At 44.2% G+C, this 13,990-nt stretch overlaps 1 protein-coding gene across 20 annotated transcripts in view; it reads right to left on the bottom strand.

Moving 5' to 3' along the window:
* Positions 1–13,990, bottom strand: part of LOC115157190 (obscurin) — a 91,074-nt gene that overhangs the window by 32,282 nt on the left and 44,802 nt on the right. For 7 of the 20 annotated variants that reach the window (XM_029705230.1, XM_029705228.1, XM_029705231.1 and 4 more), the window contains 13 exons: positions 13,034–13,120; positions 12,250–12,327; positions 10,562–10,828; positions 10,073–10,339; positions 9,626–9,892; positions 8,797–9,066; positions 7,860–8,123; positions 5,263–5,541; positions 4,534–4,791; positions 3,985–4,251; positions 3,239–3,514; positions 1,050–1,316; positions 185–460 (listed from right to left, as the gene is read on the bottom strand). In XM_029705230.1, the coding sequence (XP_029561090.1) occupies positions 185–460; positions 1,050–1,316; positions 3,239–3,514; positions 3,985–4,251; positions 4,534–4,791; positions 5,263–5,541; positions 7,860–8,123; positions 8,797–9,066; positions 9,626–9,892; positions 10,073–10,339; positions 10,562–10,828; positions 12,250–12,327; positions 13,034–13,120 (3,123 nt within the window). The remainder of the gene's footprint in view (positions 1–184; positions 461–1,049; positions 1,317–3,238; positions 3,515–3,984; positions 4,252–4,533; positions 4,792–5,262; positions 5,542–7,859; positions 8,124–8,796; positions 9,067–9,625; positions 9,893–10,072; positions 10,340–10,561; positions 10,829–12,249; positions 12,328–13,033; positions 13,121–13,990) is intronic. The other 13 variants (XM_029705244.1, XM_029705248.1, XM_029705249.1 and 10 more) reach the window with 11 other exon arrangements.

Raw genomic sequence — 13,990 nt, 5'->3', positions numbered from 1 at the left:
TATAGCAATTGCAGGCAGATTTTCCTTATTTTCATCTGTAGTATGTAATTTCCACCAGTAGACCAGGCCTAAGACTTATGTTTCCAGAAAAAACAGGAACTAACAAACATAAGGGGACATTAAATGGAGTGACTAATTGACAAACAAACACACTGTAAGTTGGACATTAATTGGGGTGACACACCTTTGACGTTGAGCATGGCGGAGGTTGTTGCGGTGCCGGCTTGGAAAGTAACTTTGCAGCTGTCTCCAACGTGCAGATCCTTGAGCAGCAAGAGGTGGCGGCGTCCACTTTCGAAGGACACGATCTCCATGGTGGGCGACTCCTTCACCGGCTTGCCCCCGATCAGCCAGCGGCAGTCTTTGATCTCGCAACGAGAGATAGAGCACTCGAATAGGGCCTCCCCGCCGTCAATGGTGTCCATGTTCTCCAAGCCTTGTAGGATTTCAATGGGTTTGGCTGTACGGGAGGAGAGGGAAGCAGGGAGAGGGCAGTTTACTGTAAAATAATAGCTTTGACTGAGAGGGGAGAATGTGTCATAAGACAAGCTGTTGTGGGGTTTTCAGGTTTACGGTGGCCTGTAGGTCAAGTGGATTTTTTATGCTTGACACTTGCTGCTATTCAAGCGGAACCTCACAATGAAAACCTGCCAAAACTGCTGGACACACATAATGCATGAAATGACCTGCCAGGGACGTCAATGCAGTCTTTGGTGAATCTTACAATGCTTTGTTTTCTGATACCCATTTTCACACTAGGGCCATGAGTTTTTCCTGTGCATGTGACCTGACCATGAGAAACAAGTGCCCTATTTGATCAGAGTTTTTCCTGATCAGGTCTCATGGTTTAGAAGTCATGTACATTTATCATTTTGCCTTGCCTGCTAAAGAGGGGTGTGGGGAAAGATGGCATAAATTAAAGGATAAAAAAAAGACCCACTTGAAATCGCTATCTGCTGATCATAATTGAAAACAACAACGAACATTTTTACAAGTTCAGGGGAAGGGTAGAATAGCAAGGTGCTCTTTCCAAACGGAGAGAAGCTCACCTTCCACCTCCAGTAAGGCAACCACACAGGTCCCCTCTGCCTCACAGGAGTATCTCCCCCTGTCCTCAGTGGACACGTGGCTAATGTACAAGCGAGCCACGGTCCAGTCCTGCTCCACTACCACCCTCTGGCCGTCAGGCTGCAATGGCCGACCGTCTCTCTTCCACTGGGCCTGGACCGGCCGGGAGTACTGGCAGATGAACTCAGCCGGCTTGTCCTCAGCCACCCGCAGGTCCTGCATCTCGCTCACCACCTCTACTGTGGGGTCTGAGAGTGGGGGCAGGGGTCATATGACAAGGTCATCATGACTGACATGCACTCTCTCGACATGCCAAGGAACAATACCTGGGCTTTATAAACACCCCAGTACACCTTGGAGTATTTTTATGTATATTACTTTGAATTGAGTTAACTTTATTGATCCCCAAGGGGGAAATTTGATAAATGGTTTGAGTTGTTGGTGGTATCAGAGGTGGCTTAGTATGCGTTGTGTGCTGCTGTGGCAAGCCCTTAGAGGTGCCTTGATTAACAGTACATCTTATGGATGCAGCACTCTGTGGCCAAATATGCACTTAGATACAGTATGTGAATGTCTACTTATCTGTGACAGATGTTTTTGTTACTCCAAACTGAAGGGGGAGTGAAAAGCCCAATCATCTCAAGAGGCAGGGGGAGTTGGACACAACTACTGCCCACTAACCAACCAATGAGAAAGGGGAGATATGCCAGCGGGTGGATAGAGATGCCAGACTGACAGGGCACAGGTAGGAAGGATTAGAGAGTTTTAGTGCTTGCAGGCTCGGGGCGGTGCAGTGCTGGGTGGAGGTGAAGCGAAGAGTGAGAGTGAGAGTAAGTAAGGGAAAGTGGCCGGCCAGGGTGGATCGGTGGAGCAGCACTGCCCTACACTGTAATTTCCAGCTACTGCTGATTCTATAGGTTGACATACAACAGCAAAGCTTGTTTACAGGTAAAATCTGTCCCACTGTACCCATAGAACTGCATCAAAACTAAGTTCATAAAATACACAATGCACACTTTATTTCTTAATTACTACCTGTGTGCACACATCACTTATTATCAGCAATCATAGATCCCACATACTGCCACAAAAGAGATTACATAATATGTAATATATTTCAATGTGAATACACTACAGTAGGCAGATATGATTTCTATAATTGTTGGATAAGATTAGAGTGGATGATTCCTAGAACTATACTTAAAGCTGCAATATGTACATTTTTGGGTGACCCGAGCAAATTCACATATAAATGTGAGTTATAGATCTGTTATTTTCATTGAAAGCAAGTCTAAGAAGTGGTAGATCTGTTCTATGTGCTCTATTTCTACGCTTACCATTCTTAAGTTTTGTTTTGCATCTTTTACTTTCGGTTTTGTAAACCAGCTTCAAACACATTATTTTTGGTTATTGAAAATGTATTTGAAAGTGCTTTAGATGGTACAATGATTCTCTACCTACAAACTGAAGTTAGGCGAACTATTCACATTTTTGCAACCAGGAATGACGGTGCGATTTCTGCATATTACACCTTTAATTATCAAAATATGTCCACCAGTCCTACTCTATTACAACTAGATATTCTGTAAACCACAACTGTTACGTACCATTTGCTATTATTAGCTAAAAGTATAGATACACAATGTAACTATGGGTGTGAATCCTCATTGGATAACATTGCTCTTGCTCCATATTACTAAGAAACTGGTGGAAACATCCTCTACTGCTGCACCATCTTGTATGTTTTGGTCTTATCAAAAGCATGCAGCCTGAAAACTCTCATTCTAACTCTATTAGTGAAATGAGTCAAATGTATGCTCATGCATGGAAGCATGCATGGATGAGGCACAAAAAGACCTTAGCTACTGAACTAGTCATTCCCACTACTGAATCAGGGAGCTTTGAACTCTTGAGGACACTGGCATAATACTGTCAAGATTAACATTAGCCTTAGACAGAAAGTGTGCAAATAGTAGTGTACTCTCAATGTGGTGAAAATGCTCTGGTGGTCACTTACAGATAAATACCATAATTGAATATTATATCTAATCACACATATGTATGTTGAGTATTATGAGCATTGATGCTGCAAGGTCTGGAGAACACAGCTGGATCTTTAGAAGTCACTCTCCTCCTCCTCTCAATCCCTCTAGTTCCTCCTCCCTGATACCTTTAACTAAGAGCTTGGCGTAGGACACCAGGCTGCAGGCTTTGAACGTGACGGTGCCAGAGGCGTCTGGGGCCAGGTCCTTTAGGGTGAGGGTGTGGACGTGGCCCTGGCTCAGCCCTATCTCGCTGGAGGGGCTGTCCTGGAGAAGGGTCCCGTCCAGCCACCACTGCACCCCCCCGGGCCTCACACCGCGGGACAGCTGGCAGGAGAAGGTGGCCCATTCGCCCAAAAAGACATCGGTGCTCTTTAGACCACACACTATGAGGACTTCTGCCTCTGCAGAGTAGTGGAGATACAGTCAGACACTCAGCTACTGCCACTCACACAACTCACCTCAAACTCACAATGCCAGCCTATGGGATAATAAAGATTACTTCGACCTGTCTCATTCCTCATTTAAACTTTGACTTTAAGAGGACAAGCCTCCTTGCTCACTTCACTGGGTTATTTATTCCCTACACGTTCCATGATACAATATACATTTTGTTCCACTAAATGTTAACCATCTGTTTTCAATCAAGACTGGAAACTGTCTATGTAAACAAATAAATCTTACATCTTTTTAATTTACAATTACTTCCTACAACTGATCATCTTTAACTTGCTGAAAAACATACAATAGCCTTTGTGGTTTCAACAAGTGTATCATAAACTATTAGAAATTAATTCCTTGATCCTAGAGAAATGAAAAAACGATACAGAAATGAACCCTTTCAGGGACAGATGGTGTAGTTGTGACATGATACCTTGCACTGCCACCGACGCCGTGGTGAGCTGGTCTCCAGCATCGCAGGTGTAGTAGCCATTGTCCTCTGGCTCCAGGTTACGAATGCGGAGCTCCTGAACGCAGCCCTCCTGCCTCATCTCATACTTCTTACCAGCCTGGAGGACCATGCCTCCCTTCCTCCACTCCACTTGTGTGCACGCCTTGGAGAGCTCACAACGCAGAGTGATATCGTCGCCTTCCTGGGCTTCCTTGTTCTTCAGCTCCTTCAGGAAGAATGCCGGGGCACCTGGTGGAAGTAGGAGACATGACATCAGTGTCAGACAATAGAAGATGTGTAGACGATGGTGGCATGGTGGACAGGGGCGTAAGATGGCTCTGTTGTATGTTGACGGAAGACTGGGTGCCTGATAGTTTGTAGAGGGCAAGCAAGTTAAGAACAGTATTGTGGGGGAACTCATCCTGAGTTATTCTTGATCCTGAGCCTTCAATTTTAGGAGACTATTTTCTAGTACCCATTAGATGCAGTGTAGAGGGTCCAAACTTTTCAAGTGGCAGCATCATTCTTTACCTTCCACAGTCAATGTGACGGTGCACTGTGCATCCCCGGTATCGCAGCAGTAAGTTCCAGAGTCCTCCATCTCCAGGTTGTGGATACGGAGCTGCATGAGAGCTCCATTCTTCCGCAGATCGTACTTGAGGCCTGCTTTGATGGCAACATCATTCCTGCTCCAGTTGATAGTGGCCGTGGGGTCAGAGACGGTGCAGGACAGGGTGACTGTCTCACCCTCCAGGGCCACTGTGTCATGAGGCTTCTCTAGGATTAACACTGTAGATATGGGAAATCCCAAGCTAAGTACATACAGTGTAATGCACTTTGAGTGTCAGATGTCATGCATGTCAAACTTGTATGATATTTCTATGGGCAGTGTTTAAAGTGGCTCTTTTTCCACAGGTCTACAATGCCGCCAATGCTAACCATAAAGACTATGTCTATTAGGCGTGCATCACTCAATTGATATTCAAATTGATACTGAAGTTAGCAAAGTGATATGTTTATGTAAGTGACAACCATCTTGTTGTCAACTTCATTTTATAGTATCTTTAAAGACAAAGATGCTATAAAAAGAAAAGCCAGGAGGATGGCCAACACACGTCTAAAGAAAGGTTAGAATGGAATGGATGATGGTGCACAGCAGATGAACAGAGGTTGTTCCAATGCTGTTTGATGGAAGATAGAGATGAAGAAGGGTGAGGACTAGATGGCCATCTTTAACGTCTCCGTTAACATCTCCATTACCTTTGGGCTTCTCTTCCACCAGTAGGCAGGCGACGGTCTTCTCTTCGCCCACCACAAACGCCACGTCCCCTGACTCATCAGTGGTGACCATCTGCAGTGTCAGCCGGTGCACCCGGCCCTGGAAGGTCATCTGGTTCAGGTCGTTGTTCTGGAGGAGGTTATCCCCTAGCCACCACTCTCCGTTGGTCACGCCCTCCTGGGACAACTCACACGCAAAGACAGCATCCTGCCCGGTGGTCACTGTGATGTCGTGCAGCTCCCGAGTGATGCGTACAGACTCTGGAGGCGAATGAATTTGATGATGGGGGAGTGAGAGATTTAAAGGTTCCCAGGGTCAAGGTTTCCCAGGAGATTCATTAAGGTGAAACACTCAACATTAGAGCACCAACATTGGTATCCCGATTTAAAAGTGAGTTCTAAAGAGGATGGACACTTGCACTCCAGGAGACACCATGGATATTAGTGAAACTATTTCTGCCAACTCAATGTTTAGGACTTCTCATTGAAAGAGTACAATATTACACAAAACACACTTTCACTTCCTACGTAATGGCTAACGTGTAGGAAGGTACTGTAGACATATGTATATGCAAAAAGTGATCTCTGACACAATAGCTTAGTATAGGTCTGAATATGAAAACAAAACCAACATGCAGTAGTCCCCAACACGGCAAATAGACTGTGGTTCAAACATAAAACCACACATTGATTATGAAACCTACATTTCATGATCAACAAACATTTTATTGTTACCTCGACAACTATGCTTACTCACAGATTATACTTCTAAAACTGGTTGCTATAGAGCCACAACGACATGGAGCCATGACTACATGGAACTCTATTCCACATCAAGTAACTGATGCAAGCAGTAGAATCAGATAAAAAAAGATAAAAATACACCTTATGGAACAGCGGGGACTGTGAAGAGACACACACGGACAGACACATGCATACACACACACGATAACATACGCACTATACAGTGCAATCGGAAAGTATTCAGACCTCTTGACTTTTTCCACATTTTGTTATGTTACAGCCTTGTTCTAAATTGGATAATTATTATATTTGTTTTATATAAATCTGCACACAATACCCCATAATGACAAAGTGAAAACTGGTTTTAATACATTTTTGCAAATGTATTAAAAATAGAAACATAAATACCATATTTACATAAGTATTCAGACCCTTTGCTATGAGACTAGAAATTGAGCTCAGGTGCATCCTGTTTCCATTGATCATCCTTGAGATGCTTGTATGCTACAACTTTATTGTTCATCTGTGATAAATTCAATTGATTAGACATGATTTGGAAAGGCACACACCTGTCTATATAAGGTCCCACAGTTGACAGTGTATGTCAGAGCAAAAACCAAGAGCCTTGGTCAGGGAGGTGACCAAGAATCCGATGGTCACTCTGACAGAGCTCCAGAATTCTTCTGTGGAGATGGGAGAACCTTCCAGAAGGACAACCATCTCTGCAGCACTCCACCTATCAGCCCTTTATGGTAGAGTGGCCAGACGGAAGCCACTGCTCAGTAAAAGGCACATGACAGCCCACTCGGAGTTTGCCAAAAGGCACCTAAAGGACTCTGACCATGAGAAACAAGATTCTCTTGTCTGGTGAAACCAAGATTGAACTCTTTGGCCTGAATGCCAAGCATCACGTCTGGAGGAAACCTGGCACCATCCTTACGGTCAAGCATGGTGGTGGCAGCATCATGCTGTGGAGATGTTCTTCAGCGGTAGGGATTGGGAGACTAGTCTGGATCGAGGGAAAGATGAATTTAGCAAAGTACACAGAGATCCTTGATTAAAACCTGCTCCAGAGCACTCGGGACCTCAGACTGGGGTAAAAGTTCACCTTCCAACAAGACAACACAGGAGTGGCTTCGGAACAAGTCTCTGAATGTCCTTGAGTGGCCCATTCAGAACCTGGACAACTCTGGAAAGACCTGAAAATAGCTGTGCAGTGACGGAGAGCTTGAGAGGATATGCAGAGAAGAATGGAAGAAACTCCCCAAATACAGGTGTGAAAAGCTTGTAGCGTCACACCCAAGAAGTCTCAAGGCTGTAATCGCTGCCAAAGGTGCTTCAACAAAGTACTGAGTAAAAGGACTGAATACTTATGTCAATGTGATATTTATTGTTATAAATTTGAACATTTTCTAAATATCTGTTTTTGATTTGTCATTCTGTATTATTGTGTGTAGATTGATGTGGAAACATGTAATGTAACCATTTTTAAAATAAGGCTGTAACATAACAAAATGTGGAAAAGGCAAGGGGTCTGAAAACTTTCCTGAATGCACTGTACACACACATACACATGGATTTTGTGTTGTAGATATATGGTAGTAGAGTGGTGGCTTGAGGGTACACACTTAATGTGTTGTGAAATCTTTTGTGAATGTATTGTAATGTTTTTAAAATTGTATAACTGCCTTAATTTTGTTGGACCCCAGGAAGAGTCGATGCTGCCTTGGCATTAAGATGGAAGTTCTTAGTCCGTTGGCACACTGAATGAAAGCAGACGATATTGTAGAGTCACAGCAAACGAGAAACCGATGTGAATACAGAGGCTCCATTACCTTTGACTGTCAGGGTGGCCGTGCTCTGCTTATCCCCGGTATCGCAGGTGTACTCTCCAGCATCCTCGACCTTCAGCTTGTGAACCATCAGGATGTAGGTAGAACCTGTGTGCTCCATGGAATACTTCTCCCCCTGGGTGAGGAGCACGGAGCCCCTTCTCCATGTCACCTTGCCCTCAGCACTGATCTCACAGGTCAGGGAGACACTGCCCCCCTCAACTGCTTCCTGGCTCTCCAGCTCCTTCTTGAACACCACAGGGGCCCCTGGGGGGACACAGCAAGATAGATACAGACCAGGTTAAGATTGATGGAGATGTTACCTGGTTTAGGGAGTGGACACGGACGGGACGGACATCCAATCACATCCAATATCTTGAAAGGAAACATTCAACACAACATTTAAAAGCATTTGCTAAACAGACATTAACCACTGCAGGTTTCAAATAGCAAATGACAAAAACGGGGAGGTTTCTTGTTTCTTGCTATGTTGTAATGTGAGAGAAATTAACAAGTGGCCTACCAATGGCATGCACTGCTATAATAATCGATCTCCACAACAAGATGAACATGAATTGAGAGATCCATTATTGATAAGAGAAGATAAAAGACATGAAGAATCTATGAAAGAATGGACAGAATGGCTCCAAGTATTGCGGTACAATGGAAAAGGGTTAGGTCTAGTAAAAGTCAGTGATTAGCGTCATACATATATTATATAACCCCTTACCTCAGACTATACAGTATATGTACCCTTTACCTTGGACGTTCAGGGTATAAAACGGATTTGGAATGGACAGAATGGATCCTGGTATTGGGGTACAATGGGAGAAGGTTGGGGCTGATTGCCAGCAGATGTATCTCTTACCTCAGACTATGTACAGCATATGACTATATACTGTATACTCCTAACCTTGGACTAAGTATATGCACCCCTTACCTCGGACGGTCAGGCTGGCGGTGGAGGTATGGTGGCCCACGGTGAAAGCGACTGTGGCCGAGTCGGCCTGGGTGACCCCCCTGAGGGTGAGGCTGTGCACCTTGCCCTGGCTGCGGATCAGATTCATTTCATTGTTCTGCAGAGGGACATCCGCAAGCTTCCACTGGACCCCCTTGGCATCCTCGTGGGACAGATGGCACTCAAAGTGAACGTCCTCCCCCTCGCGCACCGAGCAGCTGTTCAAGACCTTCACTATGGTCACCTCCAGCTCTGTTTTAAAAAGCCAGTTATGTGTTACTGCTTAGATGCGAATCTCACTCTAAGGGAGCACTAGTGTCTATATGGGTGTACATGGTTAGATTACAACAGAAACAAGGCACCTAACCATACACACTCAATACAGTTACAATACAGAGACAACTGTCAAAACATAAGGTTGCTCCTGTCAAGACAGAAGAAGTGGAAGTGTGAGACAGATCATTGTCCTTAACAGCAGAGCACTCGGGTGGAATGGTTATGAAGGTAGAAGTGCAGAAGAAGGTGTGTGAAGGTGTGTGAAGGTGTGTGAAGGATATGAAAGACATAGGAAGCAGTAGGTGAATCAGGAAATGTATGAAGATCCCAACAATCTTTACTTCTCTGCTCTTTAGACCTTTGGTCCTCTAAAGCCTTGCGTGATATTAGTCTTGTGGGAATCACTCAGGATGGAAAGCGGTGGTAGGGATAGAGTGAATTAAAAGAGGTGCCATGATTCAAGAGGTGTGTAGAGAGAGAGAATGATTGAAAAGAATGTCAGAAGACAGTAGCAGACTTTCATCTTGTCCCCTACCCTGTACAGTGAGCATGGATGAGGTCTTCTGGTAACCCGTGTCACAGATATACTCCCCAGAGTCAGCCCCTTGTAGGTTATAGATGATAAGCTTCACTATGGCACCTTCCTGTTTCAGCTGATACTTGTTGTTAGACTCCAAGACCCTGTCGCCCCGGCTCCAGACAACGCTGGCCCCAGGATTTGTGATCTCACAGCGGAGGATGGCGATCTCACCTGCGTCCCACTCTAGATTCTGTAGTCGGGTTTTGAAGTAAACAGGCAGGGCTGTGGAAAGCAAGAGGGGGATAGGAATGATGTAGGTTGGGAGAGGTGAGATAGAGAAACTTTTAGAGGGCAGAATTGTGCCTCCAAACCACAAAATATGTATAATACATGTGGGAAAGTTTGATTTTCTTTCCCGACAACATACACAGCTAAAACCAGAAGAGTTTTCTCTCAGCCTACCCTTCACAGAAAGGTTTGCTGTGGTTTTCCGGTCGCCACTGTCACAAGTATAGCTGCCTGAGTCTTCAGAGTCTAAGCTGTGGATGACTAGTCTGGCGCTGTGCCCTTCCTGGACGATTTCATACTTGGCACAGGGGCAAAGACCCACCTCCCCCTTCGTCCATTCTACAGGGACTCCAGGTTTAGAGAGCTCACAGTGCAGGGTAACACTACCCCCTTCCTCAGCCTCCTGGCTCTGCAGATCTTTGGTGAATATGACTGGGAGAGCTGACAAATCAAAATCGCAAAAGATTCATTATAAGCCTACACTTACATAATAAATGGTAGGTATTATTCCAACTGTTTTGTTGCATCACTCATTTTTACTAACTATTAATTGCATTTCAGTTAATACATGTGGTGCTTCAGATCAATTTATCATAAATCAAGGTGATATTTTCTGTGCTAGGGAAGAATTGGGCTGCAGTGAAAAGGTCTTCATCATCCTACCATTGACTTTCAGGTATGCTGAGCTCTCTAGGTCTCCAGTGCTGCAGTGGTAGTTTCCTGTGTCTTCAGGTTTCAAATCACAGATTTGTAGTTTCACACTGCAATCTTTCTGCTTCATCTGGTACTTGTCTCCAGACTTTAGAACCTGTGTTCCCTTCTTCCATTCTACAGGGACTCCAGGTTTAGAGAGCTCACAGTGCAGGGTAACACTGCCACCCTCCTCAACCTCCTGGCTCTCAAGATCGTGTTTGAATGTGGCTGGAAGAGCTGAGAAATAAAGGGTTAAAAAATATCTTCATCCACTGTCACAATGCCTCAAAAAGAGACATTGCAAACCCGTATGGTGTTAGCGTCTAGAAGACGATCCCACTGGGATGGTGTCTCTATGTATGGTAAACACTTTCAATGACCGTTAATGTATGCACTCTTCTCTGCTTGGTGTCCATCCGTCCAGGCCAGCAGTTTAAAAAAAGATTTGTGTGTGTAACCCACCACCACATTGAAAGTGAGATTTTAACTACTCTGGGTTTACACATAACCAAGGTTATGTACAGGACTGCATGAACAATCCTGGTCTCTGCCTAAATTCAATATTTTGTACGCAGAATACACCTGGAATATCATAATCAAACTACAACAAGGAATCTACAACAAGGAGACTCCAGCAAGGTCAACAAAAGACAACCAAGTGAAGACCTATAGTAGATCCCCATTTAAGGGCAAGGAGACTTGTAATACATTACAACTGCAAGCTCCATGGCAGCATTATACAGGAATAGACTGCAAAAGAAAGCTCTCCTTTTCCCACCATGGGCTTCTACCACTGTCTTCTCCTCCTTTTCGGTCTCTAGTTTTGGCTAGACAGGAGCAACTGGTGTCTCCACAACTACAGTACAAACATGAACAATCTGTTGAATATATCTTCATTATAACATCAACTTTAAAATTGTGCACCTAAGCGAACCAGACGGAAGCGAACAAAGCCCAATGTCCACGGAGCTTCAAGTCTTACCCATTCAAATGGCAACCATCATTGTAGCCTACTTTCTTTCCACCACCATTTAGAAGCATGGCAAAGTATGCAGACAAAACAATACTTGTAGCAAAATCTACTGAATATATTGTCAATAAAGAATGTACTTCGTCGAGTTAAGGATGAAAAGAACAGGAACTATATCAGATAGCCTAAAGTACGAGTTGAATAACTTTTGCATTTAAAAAAAATGCACGTGCAAACCTGATGGAAGCAAACAACGTCCAAAGTCAAACATTTCTATCCATTCATACGAACAATGGACCGATGTACTGAACTTAAGAATGACAAACTAATCTCCTCTCTCTTTGGTCTCCTGCTTCTGAGGCTCTGGTTTAAGGGTGACTGCAGGAACTGGAGGTTTCTCTACTGTGGCACAGTAATACACTTGATAAGATCCTCAACACCTCTTAAGAGAACAGCCTGACAAACCAGCTGAAGCCACAAGATAAGGGAAGCTAACTGAAGGGCTACAGAAAGACTATGTGACACAACTTGCCTTCAGAAAGAATCAAGCCACACTGTTCACCACATACAACTCGAATCAAGAGCAAAGAGTCTACATTCTGAGACTACATTGAGAAACACAGTATGATGTGACAGACAATGCACAGGTAGGAGCTCAACAGACAACAGCAAGCTCATATTTTCCTACCAGCGGCTCCTACTACTGTCTTCGTCTCTACTGTCTCCTTCCTGGGTTCCAATTTGGGGGCGGCAGGAGGCTTCACGGCTATGACAAAACAGCAAAGCCAGTATATGATTTAACTTCCCAATGTCATACAACAAAAAGTATTTAAACAGACAAACTGCCATTACATCCCTTTGAGTGAAGGGCAACCGTCATACATGACACAGACTAATAGGACCACACAAGATAAAGCAGAGAGCCAAAAATGTGCCACACATTGTGAAAGCCACAAATGATGTCCAATTGAACGGATAAAGAGCAGTAGAATTTGAATTGATGTGACAGACTTTGCACAGGTATGAGCTTAACAGGCAAAAGATAGCTGATCTTCTCTACTGCTGACTTCTTTTCTACTGTCTCCTCCTGTGGCTCCAGTTTGAGGGCGGCAGGAGCAGCAGGCTTCTTGGCTATAGCAAAACACCGAAATAACTACCAGTATATAATTTTACTTCATCATCTGTCTAGTAAGCAGAAAGCTCAACCAAAAGCATGAACTCATGAACATGAATTCCCAACGTCATACAACAGTCTTCAAAGAGAGAAACAGACAGTGACACAGACTGCCAATACATAGCCTACACTGCAAGTAAAGGACAAAGACTAAACAGAAGAAGCTTACAGGACACACTAACAGGACCACAAGGTGAAGCAGAAACCACAAAATTAGCCATACAATGCTAAAGCCACAAATGACGTTCGCTTGAACAGACTGACCAAAGAGCAGCAGTCCCTATACGAAAGTACCCACCCTGAGCGTCTGCAACAGTCTTATTTTCTACGGTCTCCTCCTTCTGGAGCTCCGGTTTGGGGGTGGCAGGAGCAGCAGGCTTAAAGGCTATAAGAAAACACCAAAATGACTATATACACCCCCAAAATTTGCCAAACAATACTAAAGCCATGAATGATGTTTGCTTGAAGTTGAAAAGATAGGCCAAAGAGCAGCCATATGTGAATTGATGTGACCAACTACCCACAGGTATGAGTTGAAAAGACAAGAGATAGGTCATCTTTCCTACCAGGGGCTTCTACGGTCTTCTTTTCTACAACAGGCTTAGAGACTATGACAAAACATCAAGATGACTACCAGAAAACACTGAGTAGACAAAACATTAGGAACACCTTCCTAGTATTGAGTTGGACCCCCTTTTGCCCTCAGAACAGCCTCAATTCGTCTGGGCGTGGACTCTACAAGGAATCAAAAGCGCTCCACAGGGATGCTGGCCCATGTTGACTCCAATGCTTCCCACAGTTGTGTCAAGTTGACTGGATGTCCTTTAGGTGGTGGACCATTCTTGATACACAAGAGAAACTGTTGAGAGTAAAAAACCCAGCAGCGTTGTAGTTCTTGAAACACTCAAACCGGTGCGCCTGGTACCTACAACCACAACCCGTTCAAAGGCATTTAAATATTTTGTCTTGCCCATTCACCCTCTGAATGGCACACATACACAAAACATGCTCAGTTGTCGCAAGGCTTAAAAATCCTTCTTTAACCTGCCTCCTCCCCTTCATCTACACTGATTGAAGTGGATTTAACAGGTGACATAAATAAGGGATCATAGCTTTCACCTGGATTCACCTGGTCAGTCTATGTCATGGAAAGAGCAGGTGTCCTTAATGTTTTGGACACTCAGTGTATAACTGAACTTCATCAGTTGTCTAGAAAGCAGAAAACTCAATAACACACGCATGAACATGAATTCAT

The sequence above is a fragment of the Salmo trutta genome, chromosome 21 (genome assembly GCF_901001165.1).
Source record: "Salmo trutta chromosome 21, fSalTru1.1, whole genome shotgun sequence".
NCBI classification, from domain to species: Eukaryota; Metazoa; Chordata; class Actinopteri; order Salmoniformes; family Salmonidae; genus Salmo; species Salmo trutta.
This window is presented reverse-complemented; position numbering and strand designations above follow the sequence as displayed.